General features: G+C 50.4%; 10 protein-coding genes and 1 non-coding gene across 11 annotated transcripts, besides 8 other annotated features; 6 read left to right on the top strand and 5 right to left on the bottom strand.

The window, feature by feature from the left end:
• Nucleotides 1–141: 141 nt before the first annotated feature.
• ACLA_060300 (extracellular metalloproteinase) lies at nucleotides 142–2,314 on the top strand (the record flags this gene model as incomplete). Its single annotated transcript, XM_001276787.1, has 5 exons — nucleotides 142–498; nucleotides 585–982; nucleotides 1,040–1,590; nucleotides 1,654–2,068; nucleotides 2,131–2,314. 5 exons carry the CDS (start codon nucleotides 142–144, stop codon nucleotides 2,312–2,314), a joined length of 1,905 nt encoding a protein of 634 aa, XP_001276788.1.
• Nucleotides 508–549: a microsatellite.
• Nucleotides 509–538: a microsatellite.
• Nucleotides 2,315–2,896: 582 nt separating the features above from the next.
• On the bottom strand, nucleotides 2,897–4,060 carry ACLA_060290 (uncharacterized protein; the record flags this gene model as incomplete). Its single annotated transcript, XM_001276786.1, has 5 exons — nucleotides 2,897–3,126; nucleotides 3,234–3,440; nucleotides 3,565–3,652; nucleotides 3,702–3,817; nucleotides 3,910–4,060. 5 exons carry the CDS (start codon nucleotides 4,058–4,060, stop codon nucleotides 2,897–2,899), a joined length of 792 nt encoding a protein of 263 aa, XP_001276787.1.
• A 793-nt stretch (nucleotides 4,061–4,853) lies between these two features.
• Nucleotides 4,854–5,954, bottom strand: ACLA_060280 (uncharacterized protein; the record flags this gene model as incomplete). The annotated part of the gene is made up of 1 exon (XM_001276785.1): nucleotides 4,854–5,954. The coding sequence occupies one exon, from the start codon at nucleotides 5,952–5,954 to the stop codon at nucleotides 4,854–4,856; it is 1,101 nt and encodes a 366-aa protein (XP_001276786.1).
• A 999-nt stretch (nucleotides 5,955–6,953) lies between these two features.
• Nucleotides 6,954–7,771, top strand: ACLA_060270 (uncharacterized protein; the record flags this gene model as incomplete). Its single annotated transcript, XM_001276784.1, has 2 exons — nucleotides 6,954–7,397; nucleotides 7,463–7,771. 2 exons carry the CDS (start codon nucleotides 6,954–6,956, stop codon nucleotides 7,769–7,771), a joined length of 753 nt encoding a protein of 250 aa, XP_001276785.1.
• A 242-nt stretch (nucleotides 7,772–8,013) lies between these two features.
• ACLA_060260 (putative alanine--tRNA ligase) lies at nucleotides 8,014–8,829 on the bottom strand (the record flags this gene model as incomplete). The annotated part of the gene is made up of 1 exon (XM_001276783.1): nucleotides 8,014–8,829. One exon carries the CDS (start codon nucleotides 8,827–8,829, stop codon nucleotides 8,014–8,016), a length of 816 nt encoding a protein of 271 aa, XP_001276784.1.
• A 75-nt stretch (nucleotides 8,830–8,904) lies between these two features.
• Nucleotides 8,905–8,974: a microsatellite.
• Nucleotides 8,975–10,000: 1,026 nt separating this feature from the next.
• On the bottom strand, nucleotides 10,001–11,513 carry ACLA_060250 (glycoside hydrolase family 30 protein; the record flags this gene model as incomplete). The annotated part of the gene is made up of 2 exons (XM_001276782.1): nucleotides 10,001–10,608; nucleotides 10,655–11,513. The coding sequence occupies 2 exons, from the start codon at nucleotides 11,511–11,513 to the stop codon at nucleotides 10,001–10,003; spliced, it is 1,467 nt and encodes a 488-aa protein (XP_001276783.1).
• A 475-nt stretch (nucleotides 11,514–11,988) lies between these two features.
• Nucleotides 11,989–12,017: a microsatellite.
• Nucleotides 12,015–12,051: a microsatellite.
• Nucleotides 12,052–12,095: 44 nt separating this feature from the next.
• Nucleotides 12,096–12,147: a microsatellite.
• A 42-nt stretch (nucleotides 12,148–12,189) lies between these two features.
• Nucleotides 12,190–12,219: a microsatellite.
• Nucleotides 12,220–12,274: 55 nt separating this feature from the next.
• On the top strand, nucleotides 12,275–13,207 carry ACLA_060240 (peroxiredoxin; the record flags this gene model as incomplete). Its single annotated transcript, XM_001276781.1, has 3 exons — nucleotides 12,275–12,458; nucleotides 12,527–12,708; nucleotides 12,770–13,207. 3 exons carry the CDS (start codon nucleotides 12,275–12,277, stop codon nucleotides 13,205–13,207), a joined length of 804 nt encoding a protein of 267 aa, XP_001276782.1.
• Nucleotides 13,208–13,926: 719 nt separating this feature from the next.
• acoC (aconitase family protein) lies at nucleotides 13,927–16,495 on the top strand (the record flags this gene model as incomplete). The annotated part of the gene is made up of 7 exons (XM_001276780.1): nucleotides 13,927–14,241; nucleotides 14,297–14,479; nucleotides 14,539–14,898; nucleotides 14,964–15,504; nucleotides 15,559–15,863; nucleotides 15,912–16,089; nucleotides 16,146–16,495. The coding sequence occupies 7 exons, from the start codon at nucleotides 13,927–13,929 to the stop codon at nucleotides 16,493–16,495; spliced, it is 2,232 nt and encodes a 743-aa protein (XP_001276781.1).
• Nucleotides 16,496–17,548: 1,053 nt separating this feature from the next.
• On the bottom strand, nucleotides 17,549–18,176 carry ACLA_060220 (uncharacterized protein; the record flags this gene model as incomplete). The annotated part of the gene is made up of 2 exons (XM_001276779.1): nucleotides 17,549–17,895; nucleotides 17,954–18,176. The coding sequence occupies 2 exons, from the start codon at nucleotides 18,174–18,176 to the stop codon at nucleotides 17,549–17,551; spliced, it is 570 nt and encodes a 189-aa protein (XP_001276780.1).
• Nucleotides 18,177–19,305: 1,129 nt separating this feature from the next.
• ACLA_060210 (uncharacterized protein) lies at nucleotides 19,306–20,124 on the top strand (the record flags this gene model as incomplete). Its single annotated transcript, XM_001276778.1, has 1 exon — nucleotides 19,306–20,124. The coding sequence occupies one exon, from the start codon at nucleotides 19,306–19,308 to the stop codon at nucleotides 20,122–20,124; it is 819 nt and encodes a 272-aa protein (XP_001276779.1).
• Nucleotides 20,125–20,577: 453 nt separating this feature from the next.
• On the top strand, nucleotides 20,578–20,690 carry ACLA_060200. Its single transcript has one exon. It is a non-coding gene; the product is annotated as a tRNA-Met (tRNA).
• Nucleotides 20,691–20,752: 62 nt separating this feature from the next.
• Nucleotides 20,753–20,781: a microsatellite.
• Between the last annotated feature and the right edge of the window lie 23 nt (nucleotides 20,782–20,804).

Raw genomic sequence — 20,804 nt, 5'->3', positions numbered from 1 at the left:
GAAGCCTTGAAGAGAAAGACATCAGGGCCCTGTATAAATACCCCCGTCGCGCTGGCAGTTCTTGATGGTTGAAACAGAGCCCATCGCACATTCATTCTTTCTGGTATACTTTCCTCGAAATCTGTGATTTCCCCGGTTACAATGCGTGGTCTTCTTCTTGCTGGCCTCGTGGCCCTTCCTGCCTCTGTGCTTGCCCATCCTTCCCCTGCTGGACATGGAATTCAGCGGCGTGCAGTTGATCTGAACGCCTTCCGTCTTAAGACTTCGGCCACCTACGCCGACGCTACCGAGACCGCGAATGATCCCGCGCTCAGCTTCACTTCTTTGGAGAAACAGAGCTATGTGGATACCGCAACCCAGTTCGTCAAGGCAATTGCCCCTGGCCTGACATTCCGCGTGGTCGATGACCACTATGTTGGTGACAATGAAATCGCCCATGTCAACTTCCGTCAAACCGCCAATGGTCTGGATATCGACAATGCTGATTTCAACGTCAACGTAAGTCCTTCTCTCTCTCTCTCTCTCTCTCTCTCTCTCTTTCGATCTCTCCGTTTCAGAGCAACAGCTAACTTGCACTTGCACAGGTTGGAAAAGATGGAAAGATCTTCTCTCACGGAAACTCTTTCTTCAAGGGCAAGATTCCCGATGCGAGCTCCTTGACCAAGCGTGATTTCTCCGACCCCACTGTTGCTCTCAAGGGCACGATGGAGACCCTGAAGCTCTCTCTGGGTATTGAGAAGGCCTCGATCAAGCCCACCGATGGTGAAAAGGAGAGCTATGTCTTCAATGGCGTCTCGGGCACCGTTTCCGATCCCAAGGCGAAGCTTGTTTATTTCGCCAAGCCGGATGGAACCCTCGCTTTGACCTGGAGAGTCGAGACCGACGTTGACCATGACTGGCTCTTGACCTACGTCGATGCTCAGAGCGGCAAGGAGGTCCATGGTGTGGTGAACTATGTTGCCGAGGCCGACTACAAAGTCTAGTGAGTTACCACCACTTCTGTCACCCCCAGACCTCCCAGAACTGACACGGAACACAGCCCTTGGGGCCTCAATGACCCAACTGAGGGATCGCGCGTCATGATCAAGGATCCTTGGGACACTGTTGCGTCCGAGTTCACCTGGAACAGCGATGGCACCAAGAAATACCCTACCACTCGCGGCAACAACGGCATTGCTCAGTCCAACCCTTCGGGAGAAGACGACTATATCAACAACCATCGTCCTCGGAGCTCCAACCTCTCGTTCAATTATCCCTATTCCCCTAGCTCATCGCCTCCCTCGTCGTACATTGATGCCTCGATCGTCCAGCTCTTCTACACCGCCAACATGTATCATGACCTGCTGTACACCCTGGGCTTCACTGAGAAGACGGGTAACTTTGAGTTCAACAACAACGGACAGGGCGGCCGTGGAAACGACTATGTGATCCTGAACTCGCAGGACGGCTCGGGCACCAACAACGCCAACTTCGCCACTCCCCCCGATGGCCAGCCAGGCCGTATGCGCATGTACACCTGGACTAAGTCTCAGCCCTACAGAGATGGTTCCTTCGAGGCAGGAATTGTTATTCACGAGTACACGCACGGTGGTAAGTACCTCCAGCCTTTGGATACACCGGAAACAAAGATTTTTCCATGCTGACCTTCCTCAGTCTCCAACCGCTTGACGGGTGGACCGGCCAACTCCAACTGCCTGTCTACCATCGAAGCTGGCGGTATGGGAGAGGGCTGGGGCGACTTCATGGCCACTGCGATCCGTCTCAAGGCCGCTGATACGCGCGCGAAGGACTACACCATGGGTGCATGGGCTGCTAACGACCCGAAGGGCATTCGCGAATACCCTTACTCCACCTCGCTGACCACCAACCCTCTCGCCTACTCCAACGTTGATGGAGATGACTCTGTGCATTCCATTGGTACTGTCTGGGCTACCATGCTGTACGAGCTGATGTGGAACCTGATCGACAAGCACGGCAAGAACGTCTCTGCCAAGCCTACCATGAAGGGTGGCGTCCCCACCGATGGGAAGTATCTCGCCATGAAGCTGGTCGTTGATGGAATGGCCCTGTAAGTTTTTCCCTCTGTTTTTTGTTCGATCCTGCCCAGTGCTCTCGCTAACAATGACAAAGGCAACCCTGCAACCCCAACTTCGTCCAGGCCCGTGATGCCATTCTCGACGCAGACAAGGCGCTCACCAAGGGAGCCAACCGGTGTGAGATCTGGAAGGCCTTCGCTAAACGTGGTCTGGGTTATGGCGCCAAGTACAATGAGAACAAGCGCGTCACCAGCAACAAGCTTCCTTCTGGCTGCTAAATGCCGTTCCCGTCTGCTGCACCTGGCAGCTTTGATTAATTTATCCCCTCGATTCGACATCAATTTTTTTTCCTTTCTTTATGACACATTGAAGTATATAGTATTTATATAGCTCAGCAAGTGCCGGTTCACTATAATGAGGTTTCTCATTCCCCAATTTCATGCATGACAGCTTCTCATCCTTGAGTAGATTGAGCACAATATCTGCGCCGTTAGGGAATCATGCTCTGTGGGACTAAATATCGGCCAAGTCGGTATGCATTCTATGTCCGACTTGTGCTAGTCGGGATGCATCTCATCATAAGACAAGAGCAATACCATTCGGGACCTTGCTTTCCAGCACGAACTAAACGAGCGCCATTGCATCCGTCAATATACCTCGCTTTCTGGGGTACGGACCCTCACTAGACGCCAGATCTAGGGTACAGTGTGCTTCTTCCTAGTCCACAAACCCAAGCGGCCAATCTGCTCTTTCAAGATCAAGCTTTGCAACATGAGATGCATTGGCCCGCTCGTCTTGTACGTGCATGACCCCAAAAATGTCGTGTGCCTATGTGGTAGGGGACCCTATGCAATGACCCTCTACCCCGTATCCTCTCCTCTTCTGAGGGAGGCGCCCCTAAACAAGGTTCTGATTCCCGGAGATAGCACAAGGAGCTGGCAGCTGGCAAAGTGCTCGTCCGGACCGTCTCCCGTAATGGCCCGTTTTGAGGCCATATCTGCCATGGCCAGTTTACCCGTGCCATTTAACATCGGGAAGCGGGGATTCATCGTGTCAGGCGGCTTTCCTCGAAGCGATGAGCCATAGACTCCTCGTCTATTTCAATCACATGGAGATCAACTCCCTGCAAGTCAGGTTTCGGTAAGCGATGTCTATCGCCTTGGGGAAGTCAGCTCTCTAACACGCCCAAAGACCTACCAGATTCATCCACTTCACTTTCCTTGTCAAAATCCCCGGTAAAGCACTTCACTCGAGAGAGTTCCTTCGTGGTATCGTTGCCCAGTTTCCCGCCCTGTTCAGTGACCAGCTGAGCGGCGATTCCTGCGATCGCCCAAGAGTCTATCCCGCCACGTAGATGGACGCCTACAAGGACATCAGGTCCAAGGCGAAGCTTGACAGCCTGTACTAAGCATTTCCTCAACCCCTAGATTATCTCTTCTTCCGTCAGTGTCCCAGTCACTCGCTATCTTGCTATGAGCCGACTATAAGAGAAAAGAGAGGGGGAGGGAGGCGGGAGGGAGAACCAAACCAGCCTTGTCTGGGAAATCCATATCCCAGTACATGTAATGTCCCAGAGATCCAAAATTCTTGCTCAGGTGATATTGACCAGGCATAATCTATGCATTTTGTCTCAGTATTCATATCATTAACAGGAACCGTACATACTGTTCGAACACCCTTCAGATAAGTATATGCTCCGTATAACCACCTTTGATCTCTCAGCCGAGCCACATCCCACTTGGGCTGCAAACCAAAGGCAAGAAACTGTTTCGTTTCTGTCGCTATCACGATTTTGCCATTGGAGATGGTGTAATTGAACGATTTGATTCTATAGCGATCGCAAGCAGCAAGAAAGATTTGACGTTTCACATACCAGGGTGTCGCGAAAGACAGGACAGTCCGTATCTCTTATACAAGGCAACGGCAATCTCACAATCAGTCTGCCCATTGAAATCATATCGATCAGACAGTTCTGCACGATGCCGTTCGTGGTCATACAACTCCCCGTTCACAATGGTGTGCATGTCGGCGTCATGATCATGGAACGGGAACGGCTGGTGACCGTCAGGACTCAGGTCGACGATCGAGAGTCGAATATGACCAAGACCTACATGTTTGGAGATAATTAGTATTGATTTCATTGCAGAGGCTAAGGGAGCATACGGATGCGACCATCCGGGCTAAGGTATAACCCTCGACCGTCCGCGCCGGTGTGCGATGATATCCAAGCTCTTGTGGGTCGATATGGGTCGCTTGAAGTCAGGCATTGATTCTGCACTTAGTATCGATAGGTTGGCAAGTTCTGATACCTACGAGTAGATGACCAAGCATATGAATTCAACATCCAGGAAGGTGGCAACTGGCGGGTAATTGTCGTAGAATACCTACCTGCCAGGATCTAACATCCCAAAGAAAGGTCGGAGCACGCATGATGGGAATAGACGGCTTGACAGCCTGATCCAGGCTGTCCGAGACAAGGATAGTCTAGTTAATTTATAGTCCCCATGATGCCCCTATTCGCTCTCTTATACTGCCACTGGTCGATGAAATTCTCATGTGATGATTCTCATAATTACATGCAGCAGTCCAGTGCCTTTCCCACAAACTTCATCACACATTGCAATATTCCAGTTATGTTGCCCTCCGAAAGAATCAGGGCGTCAAACTCTCCACCGTCTTTGAAATAAGCATGGTCGTTTTCCTGCTTGCCATTGATAGGTCGATTAAGCTGCATTGTGCCTTGCCAAGGGACAATATTGGGGTTGAACGTCCAACACACAGGAAAGTCACTCAAAGAAATCTCCCGTCCATGCGCCATCATACCTGCAGGCGAGGTGACCCCGCGGTCTGCTCCATATAAGGGGGAGGGGGATCCGCGGCCTTCATGAAAGCCTCTTCTCGAATCCGCTGAAGATCCTTCTGAGCACTGGCGAGATCAGATGCGGCAGACCTGACCTCATCTCGCATATCGGCTTCGCGACGTTTGGCATGCCGGAGTTCCGCTCCAAGGGCTGACTCGGCCCGCTTTACTTCCTCAAAGGATTGCTGGATCATGGCCATGAAGTTAATATTTTGGAAGAAGTTATCAAAAAGAATGCCGGTGATCATATTGCCTTGGGCAATGTTCATTGCGGGGAGCGATTGTATGTACGGATCTAGCCTGCGGGCCTGAGAAACCAGCATTCGGGTCTGGCTCACTGCTGCCTGCGCTTTGGAGAGTGAGCTTCGTTGTCCGGTGTCGGCGAGGGTGCTTCCGAGTCCCCAGAGATCCTGGTCACAATACCGCAGCGCCTCACTGACCTCGAGCAGAGCGCGTTTGATCATCAATTGTGCTTCAGCAAGGCACTGCATTGCCTGGCGAGTGTTATTCAAGGATCGATTCAGCTCGTCGTAATGTGCTTGGGCAGCTTTTGTAGCCTCTTCCTGTGCGTCCTCTTCCGGGAATTCAGCTGTGGGCCCTTCAAACAGCCGTTCATACATGCTCTTGAGCTCTTTGTGCAATTGGGAGCACTCGGTGCTTGCGGACTGGAGCTCCTTCTGCACTCGGATTGCTTCTTGGATTTGCGATTCGAGCGTCTCTTTCTGTGCCTTAATTTCGGTTTCCTTCTGAAGCGCGTCATAGTAGTCCCGCATCTCATTTTCAGCTTTGGTTTCGAAATCCGCCCGTTTGCCAACTGCACTGTACATCAGTCGGCGGACGGTGCTATCCCTATATTTCTCATGTTGCTCGCGTTCAATCTGGGTAACGCTGGCCAACTTCTCGAGACGCTTGTTGGTCTGCACGATCTGACTTTTGAGATCGGATAGATATGCTTCATGGGACTTAAGAGTGCTGGGTGCGTGTTCCACGGCTTTGATCTTCTCCAGGATTTGATTGTGTCGCTCACTAACAGCTGCCACACGCTCATAGAGAGACATTTTGCTACTACGATCACTCTCAGCTAATAGAAAGAAGGGTTCTGAAATTGCTATTAATTTTTTTTCGATCTTCTGATGTCTGAACCAGGGAGAGAGAAGAAATCCATGCTGGGCTAACGATGACGAGGTGGTTCGGTCATCGACTGTACACCATCACGTGCCCTCTGCTTCACTTGAATCAGTATAATATCAGTATACCACGATGTCAAGATAAAGATATTACGAGATACCAACATCTAGATATATTAACATTCGATTATAATCTGTTCAAAGACTATTACGATCGACTCTGAGCCTCCCTCGCAACATTCCATTCGGGATAAGACCGATGGAGATGTATATCCACCCATAAGATCCAGATCGAGCCGAGGTTGTATAGGCATCCATCTTTCAAGCAACTCTTTTCTCTGTCCTGATCGGCATGCAAGGGTGCTCGTCTATATTTGGAATACGAACCGTGATAGGGTAGACTTGAGAATAATCAATGCGCAGGAACACGGACGCTAAGCTTCGTATTTGACCGATTCATCCCGAAAGGGTTACTGTGCAGCATCAGCCCAGCGGGTTGCATCCGAGGGTCTCGTACGAGAAAGGAACCTTTTGATACTGTGTATGGGGCCAGGAATGATCTGGGTATGGCCATGCCCTTAGCCATCTTTCTCTCGTATCCAAAGATGTTGCAATCTCCGATCAGCATCAGATTCGACCTCATTTGTATCCTACTTCATTTCTATACGAGAACAAACGAGGATCCCCGTGTTCTTGATGCACTTGACTATGGTTACTGGCTCCTGAGGGCAGCGAAGGATAATAATTGGTGTGCCTCAAAGTAGCCTCAGAACGAGACATGGGTACTTCCCAATCAACTATATAAAGAGCTTTCAGATCCTCCATTTAGGGTCAATCTTCTCTCCCAATCCATTCAACTCACTTCCCACGCCTCAATCAAACTACCAGTCCAATATTCTCCCTACGTCAGGTTCTTTGTACATCAGGACCATGTTGTATCTTCCTCTTGTCGCCCTCTCCTTCGCCGCCAGCATCCCCTTGGTGAGCGCATACCCTATCACCGGTGATGGGGTCAACTGCCGCTCGGGCCCTGGTACCAGCTACAAGGTCGTCAAAAGCTATCCGAAGGGCCATCAGGTCTCCATTGTCTGCCAGGCCACTGGTACCGACGTCAAGGGCGACTCGCTCTGGGACAAGACGTCCGACGGCTGTTATGTCGCCGATTACTATGTCAAGACCGGTACGACCGGCTACGTGACCAAGCACTGCGACGGGGGCAGTGATGGTGGCAGCGGTGGTAGCGGTGGTAGCGGCAATCTGCCCGGCCTGACTGCCACTCAGTCATCTCATGCTCGTGATATCATCGGTGAAGCAAAGAAAGAGAATCTCGGTCGTCAGGGTTGTCTGGCTGGTATTGCAACTGGTCTGGTTGAGGTGAGTCAATGGCAAACACTGTCGTCCACGATCAGCTCTTTTTGTCTAACATCCGAATGATCTAGTCCAACCTCCTGATCTACGCCAACAGCAAGGTCCCCGCGTCGCTCAAGTATAAGCATGATGCCGTAGGCCACGACTATGACAGCGTGGGCATCTTCCAGCAACGGGCCATCTACTATCCCGACATCGCTGCCGACATGGACCCTGCTCGTTCTGCTGCTCAGTTCTTCGCCAAGATGAAGAATATCAGCGGCTGGAAGACCATGAATGTGGGCAAACTCTGCCAGAAGGTCCAGGTGTCCGCCTATCCGGATCGCTATGCCCAGCGTGTCTCGGCTGCTGAGAAGATTTGTGCCGCCGGTGGACTGTAAACATACTGTCCTCGATGTCTTTTTCTTAACACAAAGAAAGCTAGACCCAGGCATTGTTTCAACTTGGATTCTACTTCTTCTATACTTCCCGTCAGTTTATTGACGCCTTTTTCGGATGTATTCGTTTATCCTTGAACTTTCTTTTGGCATCTCCTTCTCTGTTTATATACACCTTCGTTGAGAGATGTGCAATATCGGCAATCCATCCGAAGTCTATTTTGGAGTCTTCCGGGCCAATGAATCTATTCGTTCACTGTATAGCTGACCTTGGAATTGCCCGTCTTTCGCGTAATCTTCCTGACGGTCGTTGTCCCACATTGATCAGTCGTATCAACATGTGTTCCTCCACAGGGATACACATCCGCTCCCACGATGTTGACCACGCGGAATTTCTCTCCTGGCGCGACAAGACTCTGATCGGGGATCAGTCGTTCCATCCCTCGCCTGCGAAACTCTTCCTCGTCCCACCACTCCACCTGGACGGGCAACTTGGCAGCAATCAATTCGTCAACCTTGCGCTGGACAGGCTCCTTCCATTTCCCATCGATCAGTCCCTGGAACTCGCATGCTGCCGACTCGGGAAAATGGGATGCTTTGAGCTCCTTGAGCCCTTCAACTTCCTTTGCTAGAAGGTGCTTGACGGCGGCCCCAAGAACATGGCCCGCGGTGTGCAATCGCGAATAAAACACTCGTTTGTCAGCGTTGATGGTTTGCTCGACCGTGGCCCCTTCGGTGAAGACGGCAGATGTGTCGTTGAAGTGACCAAAGTGCAGAACTTGACCATTCCGCACGGCATCCATGCGGACTGCTGCGACCGTGAAAATCGCACCCAAAGGGCCTGTTATATGGCCCTCATCCGAGGGCTGTCCGCCTCCTTGCGGATGGAAGATGGTTTGCTCGGTGACGATAACGTGATCGGCATCAGTGCCCTGTTTGAATAGCTGCTGGTTTGAGGCCTCCAATGCAGAGAATGGGTGGATGGCTGTCACGATGGTCTGAAAGGTATAGAGTTTGGCATCATGTTGGAAAGCGAGAACGGTGCGAGCAGTCGAGCCCATTTCAACTGCTTAATAGGTGCTTAGGAACAAGTTCCGAAAGCGTCTGGGGAGGATGAGAGATGCGAGAAACCGAGATTGGCATATTGGCATATTGGCATATTGGCATATTGGCATATTGGCATATTGGCATATTGGCATGATTGGCCTAGATAAACTTGTGCTTCTTCTGTGTTCTTCTCCCATCTTCGACTGATCGGCCCCTCCTCGTATCTCCACCTCATCAATTCTGTTTCTGTCAGTCATCGTACGGAGATTTGGTGCATATATCAGATTGTCCATCGTGAGATACAACAACATCCTATCCAGATACCAAATCAAGATGATTCTTTGTCATTCAGCTTTTTTTTCCAGTTCTCATATGGGTAGTAAGTACATTCTCAGTCCGATATCAAACCACATGAAACAGCAACGTCTCAGATATAGTGAAGACCTCGCATGGAGCGCAGCAGCCTAAATACTCCGAACAGAGTGGCGTATATGCCTCCTCCTGCGGTGGCCCATGCAGGCGCCTGGAGCCGCAAAGAAGCTAAGGGGATTGGCCCTGGTGTCTTGTAGGTATCTGATCGAACGATATGCTTGCGCCTCTGGGATGGATCTAAGATAGCAGTTACTTGACTGAGGTTACTGGTGTGATACTCAAAATGTTTTTTACCTGTGGTCTGCAACCTCTGCTTGAGGGTATGGAATAGAGGCCTTGAACGGCCAACAATTGCTTGATACATGATCACGAAGACCTTGAGCTTTGAAGTTTGGATTTCTTTACCGTTCTCGCTGACTAGATTGACAGACAGAGATAGACAGATAGAAGTGTTTATGATGTGAAAGGTGACAAAGGTTATGGAGAGAACCCAGTTATCATAACAACCCCACGGGGAGAGTGGCGAACAGTCATGACTCCATCACGACGAATCCAGAACCATAAACATGGATAAACAGCCAAGCCTAACTGGTCAATCTCGTAGAAATGTTTTATTTGAATTTACTATCCCCTGGCTTCCAATCACTTGTCAACAAAGACTGAATGAATTTGAAGTGGGCCATTCAAAGCTGATATCATCCCTCAAAATGTAGAGCCGGTCCCTCCTCTAACTGAATCCTGATTTTCCAAGTCACTCTTTTCTTGGTCCTTGCTGTCCCAGTTGAGTACTTTGCGTTCTAAGGACGAGTCACCTCAGGCCGCAGCGGGCAGTACCCAGGTGGTCACCGACTCGCTGGGAATATTCCCGCTCCATTTATCCCCACTCTTCATGGTCACGGTCACATAGAGGTCGTTGTTAAAGGTGTTTTCAATGACCACCGTTCGCGAGCCGTCCGGGTTCAGGGATGCGACGGACTGCACGCCGCCGCTGCCGGAGTATGTGTAGCTCCCGCTACCATTCAGCACGATCGCCCCGGGTGGCATGAACTTGCTGAACTGCGCCATCATGTAGTATGCGGGGTTCAGGGTATATCCGCCATTGTTGATCGTAACCAGGCCCCGGCAACTATCACAACCACCACTGGACAGATGCGGACCATCCTGGGCGTCGGTACCGAGAGTCCATGCAGTCACTCCTGCGGCCCAATTCTGCAATGGTCCCATAGTGAAATCGGCCGCCTGATGCCATGATCCGGATGCTGGGGTCCAGCATTCTGTCATATACTGCTTCACTCCAGGGTTGGACGAGTGGAAATTACTCAGAACGGTCCAATCCACGTTCGAGGCATAACAGTGCCAGGCAACGGAATTGACATATTGTCCAGCCTGGTTGATGACAGTCTGGGGATACGAGGTCACATCTATCATCTGTGAGTTCATCGTCTGCTATGGGATGCGAGCACATACCGGTGTTGTGATCATATGCCCAGATCTCCGTATTCAAGCCGGCGTTGGCAAGGGCCGGGCCGATGTAATTCTGGATGAGCTGTGCCGACTCCCAGTCAAAGACGTACATGGTAGGATAACCCGCTTGGCTATTCAATGGTTCATTTTGGATCGTGATCGCGTCGATGTGCGCTCCGAGTGTCTCATAGGCTTGGATATACTTGACAAAGTACTGAGCAAACTGACTCGAATAGCCCGTGCTCCCAGTACCGCCGCTGGTGAGATATCCGTCGTTCAAATTGTTGTTCTTCGTGTTCCCATCGATGGCTCCGTTCAGCTTCATCCATCCCGGGGCGCTCCAGGGGGAGCCGAGCACCTTCATTTCTGGCTGCAGGGACTTCATCTTGGCCAGCATCTGGGCCATGGCCGTCCCGCGGTCGCCCAGGTTGAACCCCGACAGCGATGGATCCTCTTTGCCTCCATTGTCGTCGTACGTATAGGCCGGATCACCGGACAAATCTGAGGCGCCGATTGTGTGTCGCATCAAGGCAAATCCCGCGCCGGCAGAAGTCATCAACTCATTGAGCAGGTTTTGCAGTGTGGAGCTGGACAAGGTGTTGAACGAAGTGACGGTGGCATCGGTGACGGCCGCACCAAACCCGACAATGGTTTGTTTGTGTCCAGAGGAGGTGTCATCAACGGACAATTGCCAAGTTGACTCGCCGCCAGGGTTTCCTGTCCCTTGCACCGGAGCTGCGACTGGGGAGAGCTTGTAGTTGCCCGCCGCGTTGGAGCTGTAGGCAAGTGCAGAATCCGCCCGTTTCTCCAAGGCTGCATGGCTCAAAGCCGCCAGACTGAGCAAGACGCCTGATGTACGCATTGCGAAATTGGAGGATCTAGTAACGTCGCAGCAGCTGCATATCCTTCCCAGAACCTGCCAACCATATCGCCTGAGTGGTGTCTTATATGTGTAAATAAATCGGCTGAATCCTCAAAGCTGATCGTCTGCACCTCGGCTGTCACATCTCCCCCCAGAGGTAGTCAATAATCGTCAGCCAATACTACCGTGTGATGGACTAATGCAAGCCACATAATAATGGTCTTTTTGCCGTGTGTCAGAGAAGTATTGTCCAATGGAGAACAGGTGAAGAACTTCATGGCACATAAGCATTCGGCCGAGGTGCCGCAACAGGCTGCCCAATATGATCATATGAGCTTATGTGAGAATTAAGCATCTCAGATCCCAGTGTATCCGGTTTCATCTGCAGTAAATGTAATTCATTCTGCAGCCTAAAAGAGTTTAACTCACTCTCAGCATGATCTCTCCTCCGCGGAGTACGGTGGATGTGCTGCCTCAGGCTGTCAGGCTGTCAGGCTGTCAGGCATTCAGGCATTGAGGCATTGAGGCATTAAGGCATCCGGACATCCGCGTTGAGCTGATTTCCCAATGTGGATAGCTTCGCCTTGGTGCCTCGGTGCCTCGGTGCCTTGGTGCCTTGGTGCCTTCGTGCCTTCAGAATATCGTCATCGACACCTGTCAAACCTCCAAACATCGACTCTCTCTCTCTCTCTCTCTTTCTTTTTCTTCTGTCGTCAACCTTGTCCAAGGAGCTCGTTGAATATTAACAGACTATCTGCACAATGGCTTCCATTCTTCCCCGAACCGGCTTCAGAGCTCTCTCTGCGCTCCCTAGAGCTCTCCCTGTGTCAAGGATGGCTTTCTCCCGCCAGCTCCCTCGTGCGCTGCCCCTCATGCAGCCCTTCGGTCGCAGATTCCTTGCGACCGTGCCCCAGGATCAGCCTCGCCTGCGATTGGGCTCAACAGGTACCAGCTGGTTCCAAATACGCTGTATTCCACGGATGATGTACTAATCGCTCGATCCTCGGTGATAGCTCCAAACTTCAAGGCCCTGACTACCCATGGTGAAATTGATTTCCACGAGTTCATCGGCGACAACTGGGCCATTCTTTTCTCCCATCCCGCCGACTTCACCCCGGTATGCACAACCGAACTCGGTGCTTTCGCCAAGTTGAAGGGTGAATTCGACAAGAGAGGTGTCAAGATGATCGGTCTGGTGGGTTTCCCCACCGATAACTGAGACAGACCACCATATTCATTGATCGTTATGTGAACAGAGCGCCGATGATCTCAGCTCCCACGGTGACTGGGTCAAGGATATCAACGAGGTTGCGTCAACCACCGTCCAATTCCCTATCATTGCCGATCCCGACCGTAAGGTCGCCTTCCTCTACGATATGATCGACCAGCGCGACCTGGATAACATCGCTGAAAAGGGCATTCCCTTTACCATCCGGGCAGTGTTCGTCATTGATCCGGCCAAAAAGATCCGTCTGACCATGTTGTACCCGGCGTCCACTGGTCGCAACTCCGCGGAGGTTCTGCGGGTCATTGATGCCCTGCAGACAGCGGACAAGAAGGGTGTTGCAACCCCCATCGACTGGACTGTGGGCGAGGACGTGATTGTTCCCCCGTCTGTTTCTACCGAGGATGCGAAGAAAAAGTTTGGTGACGTGCGGGAGATCAAGTCTTACCTGCGCTACACCAAGGCCTAGGCGCTTTCCTGCTTGGATTCATCAGTGCTAGAGATCTGCTATAAATTGTAACAACAATAGAAAATTCTACCAGTCTGTTACGAGAGCCGCGTATACAAGCCGACTTTCAGACCGCTGTACCAGCGTTTCCGTCTTCTATTCATTTGGACTGGAACCGTCTGATGCGTCCTTCGGGCTTGAGATACCTGATATACCGGCGCATTTCTGACGACCCCTGGTCTTGTGTGCTCGGATGTGCAACGGGCTTTTTGCTAAGGTCACACAGCAACAGCAAAAAATTTGATCGCACTGGAACCTACAGAATGGGGATGTGACCCTTCCAGCTTACCAGCTAGTTGTACAATCGACGGTTTTCGAAGCCCGAAACTTTGGACAAGCCATATTTTAGAATGGATTTTTCCGAATGTAGGCTAGGAGGATCAGCCCTCTTCCGGTTTTCGATGGCCTCAAAGATCTAGCCGCTCTCTGAAGGCACATCAACATGGGCGAGCCAAAAGAGGCCAGCTGGGCCACCGTTTACACGATACTTGAACAAACACGGGGCATACGTCTCAATGATGAAATGAGTATGATGCGTCCGCCATGGGAGTTCCCTTAAAGCCCGACCACCACTAAAGCCTGAAGCAGAGCTGGGACCATCGGTCGGAGTGATTCCTAAGCTGCAAATTTTGAGCAGAAGGTTGCTTGACTTGGGCCATCCACGTGAATCTAGAGCCCTCATGGATGTTCTCGACGTGTGCAGCCAACCACGCGACCTTGGAGGACTAGGCCTTGGTGCCATCAGCAGAGCGACCGTGCAAGAAGAATCAGAGATATTGTTCCTGGTATCTGCCTGGTTGGAAGCACTCAATTCAGCAGATAGGAGCAGATCGATGCCGCCTCCGCTGCCCTCTCGGCCTCGAGGTCGACGTGGAATGACTCTAAGCGAGAAGATATTTGCGATGCACGCGATTTACGGAAACGGATGCGTAGCTCCGGGGGATCTTGTTCGAGTCGGTGTCGATTGGGTCCTTGCATCGGAAGCATCATGGGCAGTGAGTATGCATCTTCCTCGTTGTTAGCTCTTGTGCTTAGCTCAATTGGTTGAAGGGTATGGAGATCACGTACAACCAGCTAGGCAGCCCCGGTATCTACCGCAACGATCGCTTCTGGCTTGCTGGTGATCACGTCGTTGATCCGCGAATCAATGACCGTCCGCAAATACAAGCGCTGATTGATGCCAGTGAGAGAGCAAAAAGAGTATTTAAGATGACCGACTACCAGGGAATGAATGTCGGTCCATGATGCGGTTTCGGGGCAATAAACATAGTAACACGCTGACACAGCCCTAGTACACTATCCTTCATACCGAGTTCTTTCGTGAACGAGCGCAACCAGGCATGCTGATAATTGGATCCGATTCTCACACGTGTTCCTCCGGGGCGTTGGGGTGTCTAGCAATTGGACTCGGGGCTGCCGATGTGACCTTGCCCCTAGTGACGGGAGAGACTTGGTTCAGGATCCCGGAGTCTGTCAATATCCGGCTTGCTGGTAAACCCAGAATTGGTATTAGTGGTAAAGATGTGATACTGTATATTCTACAACAGCTCAAAAGAAACACCAGCGCCTCGGATCGAATTGTCGAGTTCACTGGTCCGGGGCTGCAGCATCTCTCAGCTGACGCTCGCTTTGCCATGTGCAACATGACGGCGGTATGTCATCACATTTCTAGACAACACCGACACTAGCGAGGTGAACCTTCGCTGATGGTATACAGGAACTTGGTGGCATTACTGGGGTGTTTGTCCCCGACCATATCACACATGAATTTATGGCCAAACGGCGTTTGAGACGACATAAATCGAGCAGTAACTATTTTCGGCCTGATGACGATGCAGAATATGCTGCCTCGTACGATATCGATCTGGGATGTGTTGAGTCATCTTTTGCCCGATACCCCAGGCCAGATGATGTAGTGCCTGTGGCAGATCATATAGGGATGCAGGTGGATGGGTGCTTTATTGGAGCCTGCACTACGACCGAAGAGGACCTTATCCTCGCCGGCCTTGTCCTCGAACAGGGGCTGAAGAAGGGTCTACAGCCTCAGAAAGAGGGCAAGAGGAAGATGGTTCCCGGGTCACTGCCAGTCCTTCGCCGATTACGAGAACTCGGCCTTGCCGATGTATATGAAGCCGCAGGGTTTGAAGTTGGCATCCCTGGTTGCAGCTATTGCGTTGGCATGTCCGCTGATCACGCAGCTCCCGGGGAAGTCTGGCTCACCTCTCAAAACCGTAATTTTGAGAATCGCATGGGCAAGGGTGTGTATCAATTTGCCTGGTCTGACATCCTCTAGCTGATGGAGGACGGTATAGGGTCAATTGGACACCTTGGATCTGCTGCCACTGTTGCGGCATCCTCCTTCAGCATGAGACTGACTGATCCCCTTGAGTTGCTCAGTGGTATTGACATGACTCACTGGAATATCATCCGCGGCACTGCAGAGTCGCCAGTGAGAACTAGCGCGTCTTTTTTGACCTACGTCGAGCCTAGTGGGTATCATGTTTCTCCAGAAAGATGTGATTCGATGAATCAATCTCATGAAGTACGAACAGCTCCGTCGCTTGACACTATCACAGGAAAAGTTCAACGACTTGGGGATTTCATTGACACTGATGCGGTATGGCTGAACTTCTCTGGTGTGCTATGCTTGACTAATCTTCCACAGCTGGCTCCGGCTGAGTTTCTGATCGGCATGAAAACGAATCAGCAGAGCGCTCTGCATTGCCTGCAGTATATGCATCCCGAATTTCGCCGACGTGTTAAAGATGGTTTCAACATTGTTGTTGCTGGGAAGGCCTTTGGGTGTGGCTCTTCGCGCGAACAGGCTGTCATGGCATTAGTTGGTACGGAGGTACATTCTTAATGTGGGTTGATGGCTGATACTCAACTATATACGTAGGTTGTGGAGTCCAATGCGTGATCGCAAAATCGTTCGCCTTCATCTTCCACCGCAACATGCCCAATATTGGCCTCTTGGGCATTACTATATCCGACGAGATATTCTACGAGATGGTCAGGGACGGCACCAATCTAACCATTGATTTTGAGACTCAAGTGGTCGATGTTGAGGGATCCAAATTTGAGTTCCAACTTAGTCAGATGGAGCGAGAAATGTATCGTCACGGCGGCATCACTTCTGCATTCAGAACATTTGGGAAAACACTGTTTAAGGAGCTGACGGCTGCCAATGATGTGCGAAGAGAGCCTAATGAGCAATCTTGTGACAGAGCAAGTGCATTGCAATGGTGATGGAATGATCAAATAGGTATCTGAGCTCGGCGAATTTGAGATGCTGTCTACTAATAATTCCCATATCAACTTTGCTTCATGCCTATTGGCACTTCCCCTTCATCTTTGCTCTATCCTTGTGTTTCGGTAGATTGAAATGACCGTGGACTTCATCAATCAACATACAAACTGAGATCATAAGAGGCTTAAGCCGAGAGATCGCAGAGCTGAGAACCACGGCAGAATCCATGGTGGGCATCGAAAGCACCCCCAGAGTCAATGTTGTGGCATCCACCGCTGGTCCTCCACATTTTTGCAGCGAACGAGCACCCTCGGGGCTGGTTTCATAGAAACTGCAAGTCGTCAGCCTGCTACTATGATCATTTCTGCTTTCGAAACTCACTGGACAGCGCACTGGCTGCTAGTGCATGAATTGAAGCCTTCGCGGAGAGTTCCGGTGTAGGTTAAGCCGGTATTGTAGTCAGTCAGATAAATGAGCTGGAAGGGGCCTCTTTCGTTGGCTTGATAGTTAGAGGCAGCCATCTGGCCATTCCAGGCGCTGGCATGGCCAGCGAGGGCAACGGCACTCTATACCTTGGTTTTTCGACCGGCATTAGTAAAGAAGGTTGTCCAGGGCGGCTCCTTCGAAGTGCGAACACGCTTGCACAAGCTAACTTGAGTCCCCTAACGAGTATAGAAAGGTATTACGGAGTGGGTTATCTAGTCACCCTAGTTCTGGTGTCCTAGCCTCCCAGAACTATTTTATCATACATCGGAAAATCTAGAGTACGCCCTACTCGTCTACAGCACAACCATATATCAGCTACACGATCCTATTGTGATGATTGTTTTTTTCCACAGACTACCCTAAGATATGGGTGCGATATGACGTGATGTAGAAGGAGTTCCAATATTATTGAGTGATTTTTCTGCATGGAACTGTGCCACCAAAGAATCGTTTCAATTTGATAAATATGGTACAGGATAAACAGTGGTATATCATGAATCAGACGGGGTGATCATCAACAACATCAAAAAAGGAAGTCATCGCTCATAATTCTGCAGCCATCTCCATCAAGACTGTGGTTCCTTGCTAGAGGAGCCTTGAAGCCAGCTTCCTGCACTCTGGACACCTCCGGAGATGGAATTGCCTACCGTCTGTGCCCCTGATGAGAGCGTTTGACCTGCCCCCTTGGCTCGGTCCACCATGGGGTCAGTGACGCCTCCGAGCGGACCACCATACGAGCCATCCTCATCCTTTCCATTTCTCTCGGCGCGGTTGATTCCTTCTTTGGATACCAGATTGCCGACAGGGGCGAGGACCCCGTTCTCTCCGAGCTGATTGCCGACGAAGTTGTGGACGTCGTCTTGAGCTTGGTCAAGCTGCCTGACGCCGGTGGCCTTGGTCTTGGCGAGGGTATCTACTCCGATGGAATCATTAGGCAATCGGTCTTCAAGTTGGTCATGATTGTTCCATACCTTTTGTGACATAGGAGGCCTTGTTGTCACCCTTCCCGAACCATTTCAAGTATTGTTCCTCGAGCCATGGCATCCACTTTTCATATTGGTCATTATAGGCTTCTTTCACCCATTCGGTGTAGGACTGCTGCTTTCTCTGGTCATCGGTGAGGTTGTCATAGAAATGACGCTTTTGCTCCTCTGTGTGCGTCTCGCCGCCGGTGATCTTGTTGACAGTGTCCATGGTGTTTGTTGGCTTCAAAGATAATTAATAAAAGTACTTGAAATACTCCGAGAGCGATGAAGCAGTATAATTCTAGGAGAAAAGCCTAGATATGCATGTCGATGTTGATTGCCATTGATATACCTACTCCTGTCACCACGCAGGAGTGGCTGCCTGGCGCATGACGTGGGTGGATCTGAGCAGACTAACCAGTTATTCAGTCATAAAAAGATATATGACATGCCAGGTTATTTCTCCTTGTTACTTAGGAGTTGGGACTGGTCTACCCTGGTATATTGTGGACTGTGGCATATGGTCCTTGACCTATGACATGTCTGCCTGAGGAATCGGAACCTGGCCCACCCAGTTGGCGCTGACGTCATTTCTCTCACAGCATCAACAATTCAACATCGGATAAGGGACTAACTACAGTGCAATACAGAACTTCCTGCTTTTGAGTGTACAGCATATTCGGTGTGGTTTCATTATAGAAGGTAAATGTATTGCCTATTTATGGTTAAGCCTGATTACTCTCCACGAGCACTAAGAATCAAGGCATCAATTCTAGGGCCACATTCGACTGACGGCATCATAGATCGCACAGACATGGTTTCAATAATGATAGGGAGATGAGCCAGGGAGTCAGGATCATCCTTCAAGACGGCTTGTGGCCTCTCCAACATCATTCAATCCTGGGGAAATACGAGCAGCGATTCAGAGTCAGCCTTACCAGGTACAAGTGCTTCGTATTCAGGGGGTAGTGGCAACAAGAGTTTGATGAGCCTCACGTCGCTCATCATGATCCAGCCTATTGTCGACCAGAATGCTCGTGTTTCATCAACATGTATACAAGAGGCTCCACCCTCACGAGTGCATTTTTAAGATTGATGCCATCAAGCCAATAGTGGGTGCATCGGACGATATAAATACACCCGAATACGAACTTTGTAGATCACAGATATCTGCCAAGACTGAGATGATTTCCCATTTTGGTTGCTTTCTGCGAGCTATGCATACTCACAGCCTCAGCTCTCCATCGGTGAGCAGCTTTGTGGTATAAGAATCGTTGAGACACTCTTGGGGGGGGTATGGAGCAAAGTAACAACCCGTCTCTCATCTTCCCTACCATCTCCCTTTGACTCTCATCACAATGAGGTTTCTTACCTGGACCGTTGCCCTCCTCTCTGCGGCCTGTGTTCAGGCCAACGAATGGCACGCGTACTACCGCCTGACCAGCGATGCCTATCAAGCCAAATTCAATGACCTTGTCGGCCAGGGCTGCCGTCTGAATTCCGTCAGTGGCTACGAACGCAGCGGCCAGGCCAATTACGCCGTCATCTTTGAGAAGAAATCGTCCGCTGCCTGGAAATCGCACCATGGCCTCACCTCCGATGCCTACCAGAAGAAATTCGACGAGTATCGCAGCCAGGGATACCGCGTCGTGCAGGTCAACGGCTATACCGTCAAGGGCAAGGACTATTACGCGGCCATTTGGGACAAATCGCCCTCCGCCGGCTGGATCACACGCCATGGCATGTCCGCCGACGGTATGCAACAGTACTTTGACGACTATCTCAAACAGGGCTACAGACTCACCCACGTGAGTGGCTACGAGCTCAAGGGAGAAGAACGGTTTGCGGCCATCTGGGAGAAGACGAGCGACAAGATCGCCTGGCAGTCGTACGCCAATCTCACCTCTGCCGAGTACCAGTCACGATTTGACAAGTACGTGAAGCAAGGATACCGCCTCGTCGATGTGGATGGATACCAGGTGGATGATCATGTTTACTATGCGGCCATTTGGGACAAGTCGCCCTCCGGAGCTTGGGTTGCTCGCCACGGATTGGATTCGCCGTCTTTTCAAGCTGCCTTTGACAAGTACAAGAAGGAGGGTTATGTTCTTCGGGCTTTTAGTGGATACAATGCTGGGAAGGAAGATCGCTATGCTGGTCTCTGGGTGAAGCCTTAGTGTACATTGGACGATGAAACCATTCAATGGGTGGATTAGTTTATATAAAATGAATCAAATTCTCATCTCTATTCTAGCTTTGATGCATTTGACTATTTTTCCAAGAAGGGGGAGGTGGGGAGGAACCATTTGAAGTCATGGTTGAGTGTCTGGTAGAGGATATTCCAAGTGTCCACAGGCGTTAGATATATATACCTTCGCCGTGTATGTGGCTTTACTCTAGAAACAAGGTATGAGCCGGGGTTTTTTTTTTATTTCGATAATCATGAAATGACTATACACGCTCGAGAAACCTTGAAACAAATAAAGAAAGCATGATAAAGATCTATTTGTGCGAGGTTCAGCCTTTGGAGTAGCCCACAACAAGTGAAGAAAGATGGAAAAATGCAGTATTTTGTTTTACTGTGGTTGTTTGGAATATAAACCATTGACTTCCCGTATTCTTCAACAAATGCCTCTATGGTGTAGTTGGTTATCACGCAGGTCTCATATTGCATGACTCTTCTGTCAACAGAAGGGAAATTCCTGAAATCCTGAGGTCTCCAGTTCGATCCTGGATGGAGGCATTTCTTTTTTTTTTTCTTTTTGGCTTCCCGCTCAAGGTCTCCACTGCCAAACATCCACTGTCTCTTTCTTTCTTTCTTTCTTTTTTTTTTTTCCGATCCCATACTATTTATTAC

This window comes from Aspergillus clavatus, genomic scaffold (assembly GCF_000002715.2).
Source record: "Aspergillus clavatus NRRL 1 1099423829736 genomic scaffold, whole genome shotgun sequence".
NCBI lineage: Eukaryota > Fungi > Ascomycota > Eurotiomycetes > Eurotiales > Aspergillaceae > Aspergillus > Aspergillus clavatus.
Note: the sequence above shows the minus strand (reverse complement) of the source record. Positions and strands in the feature narration are given on the sequence as shown.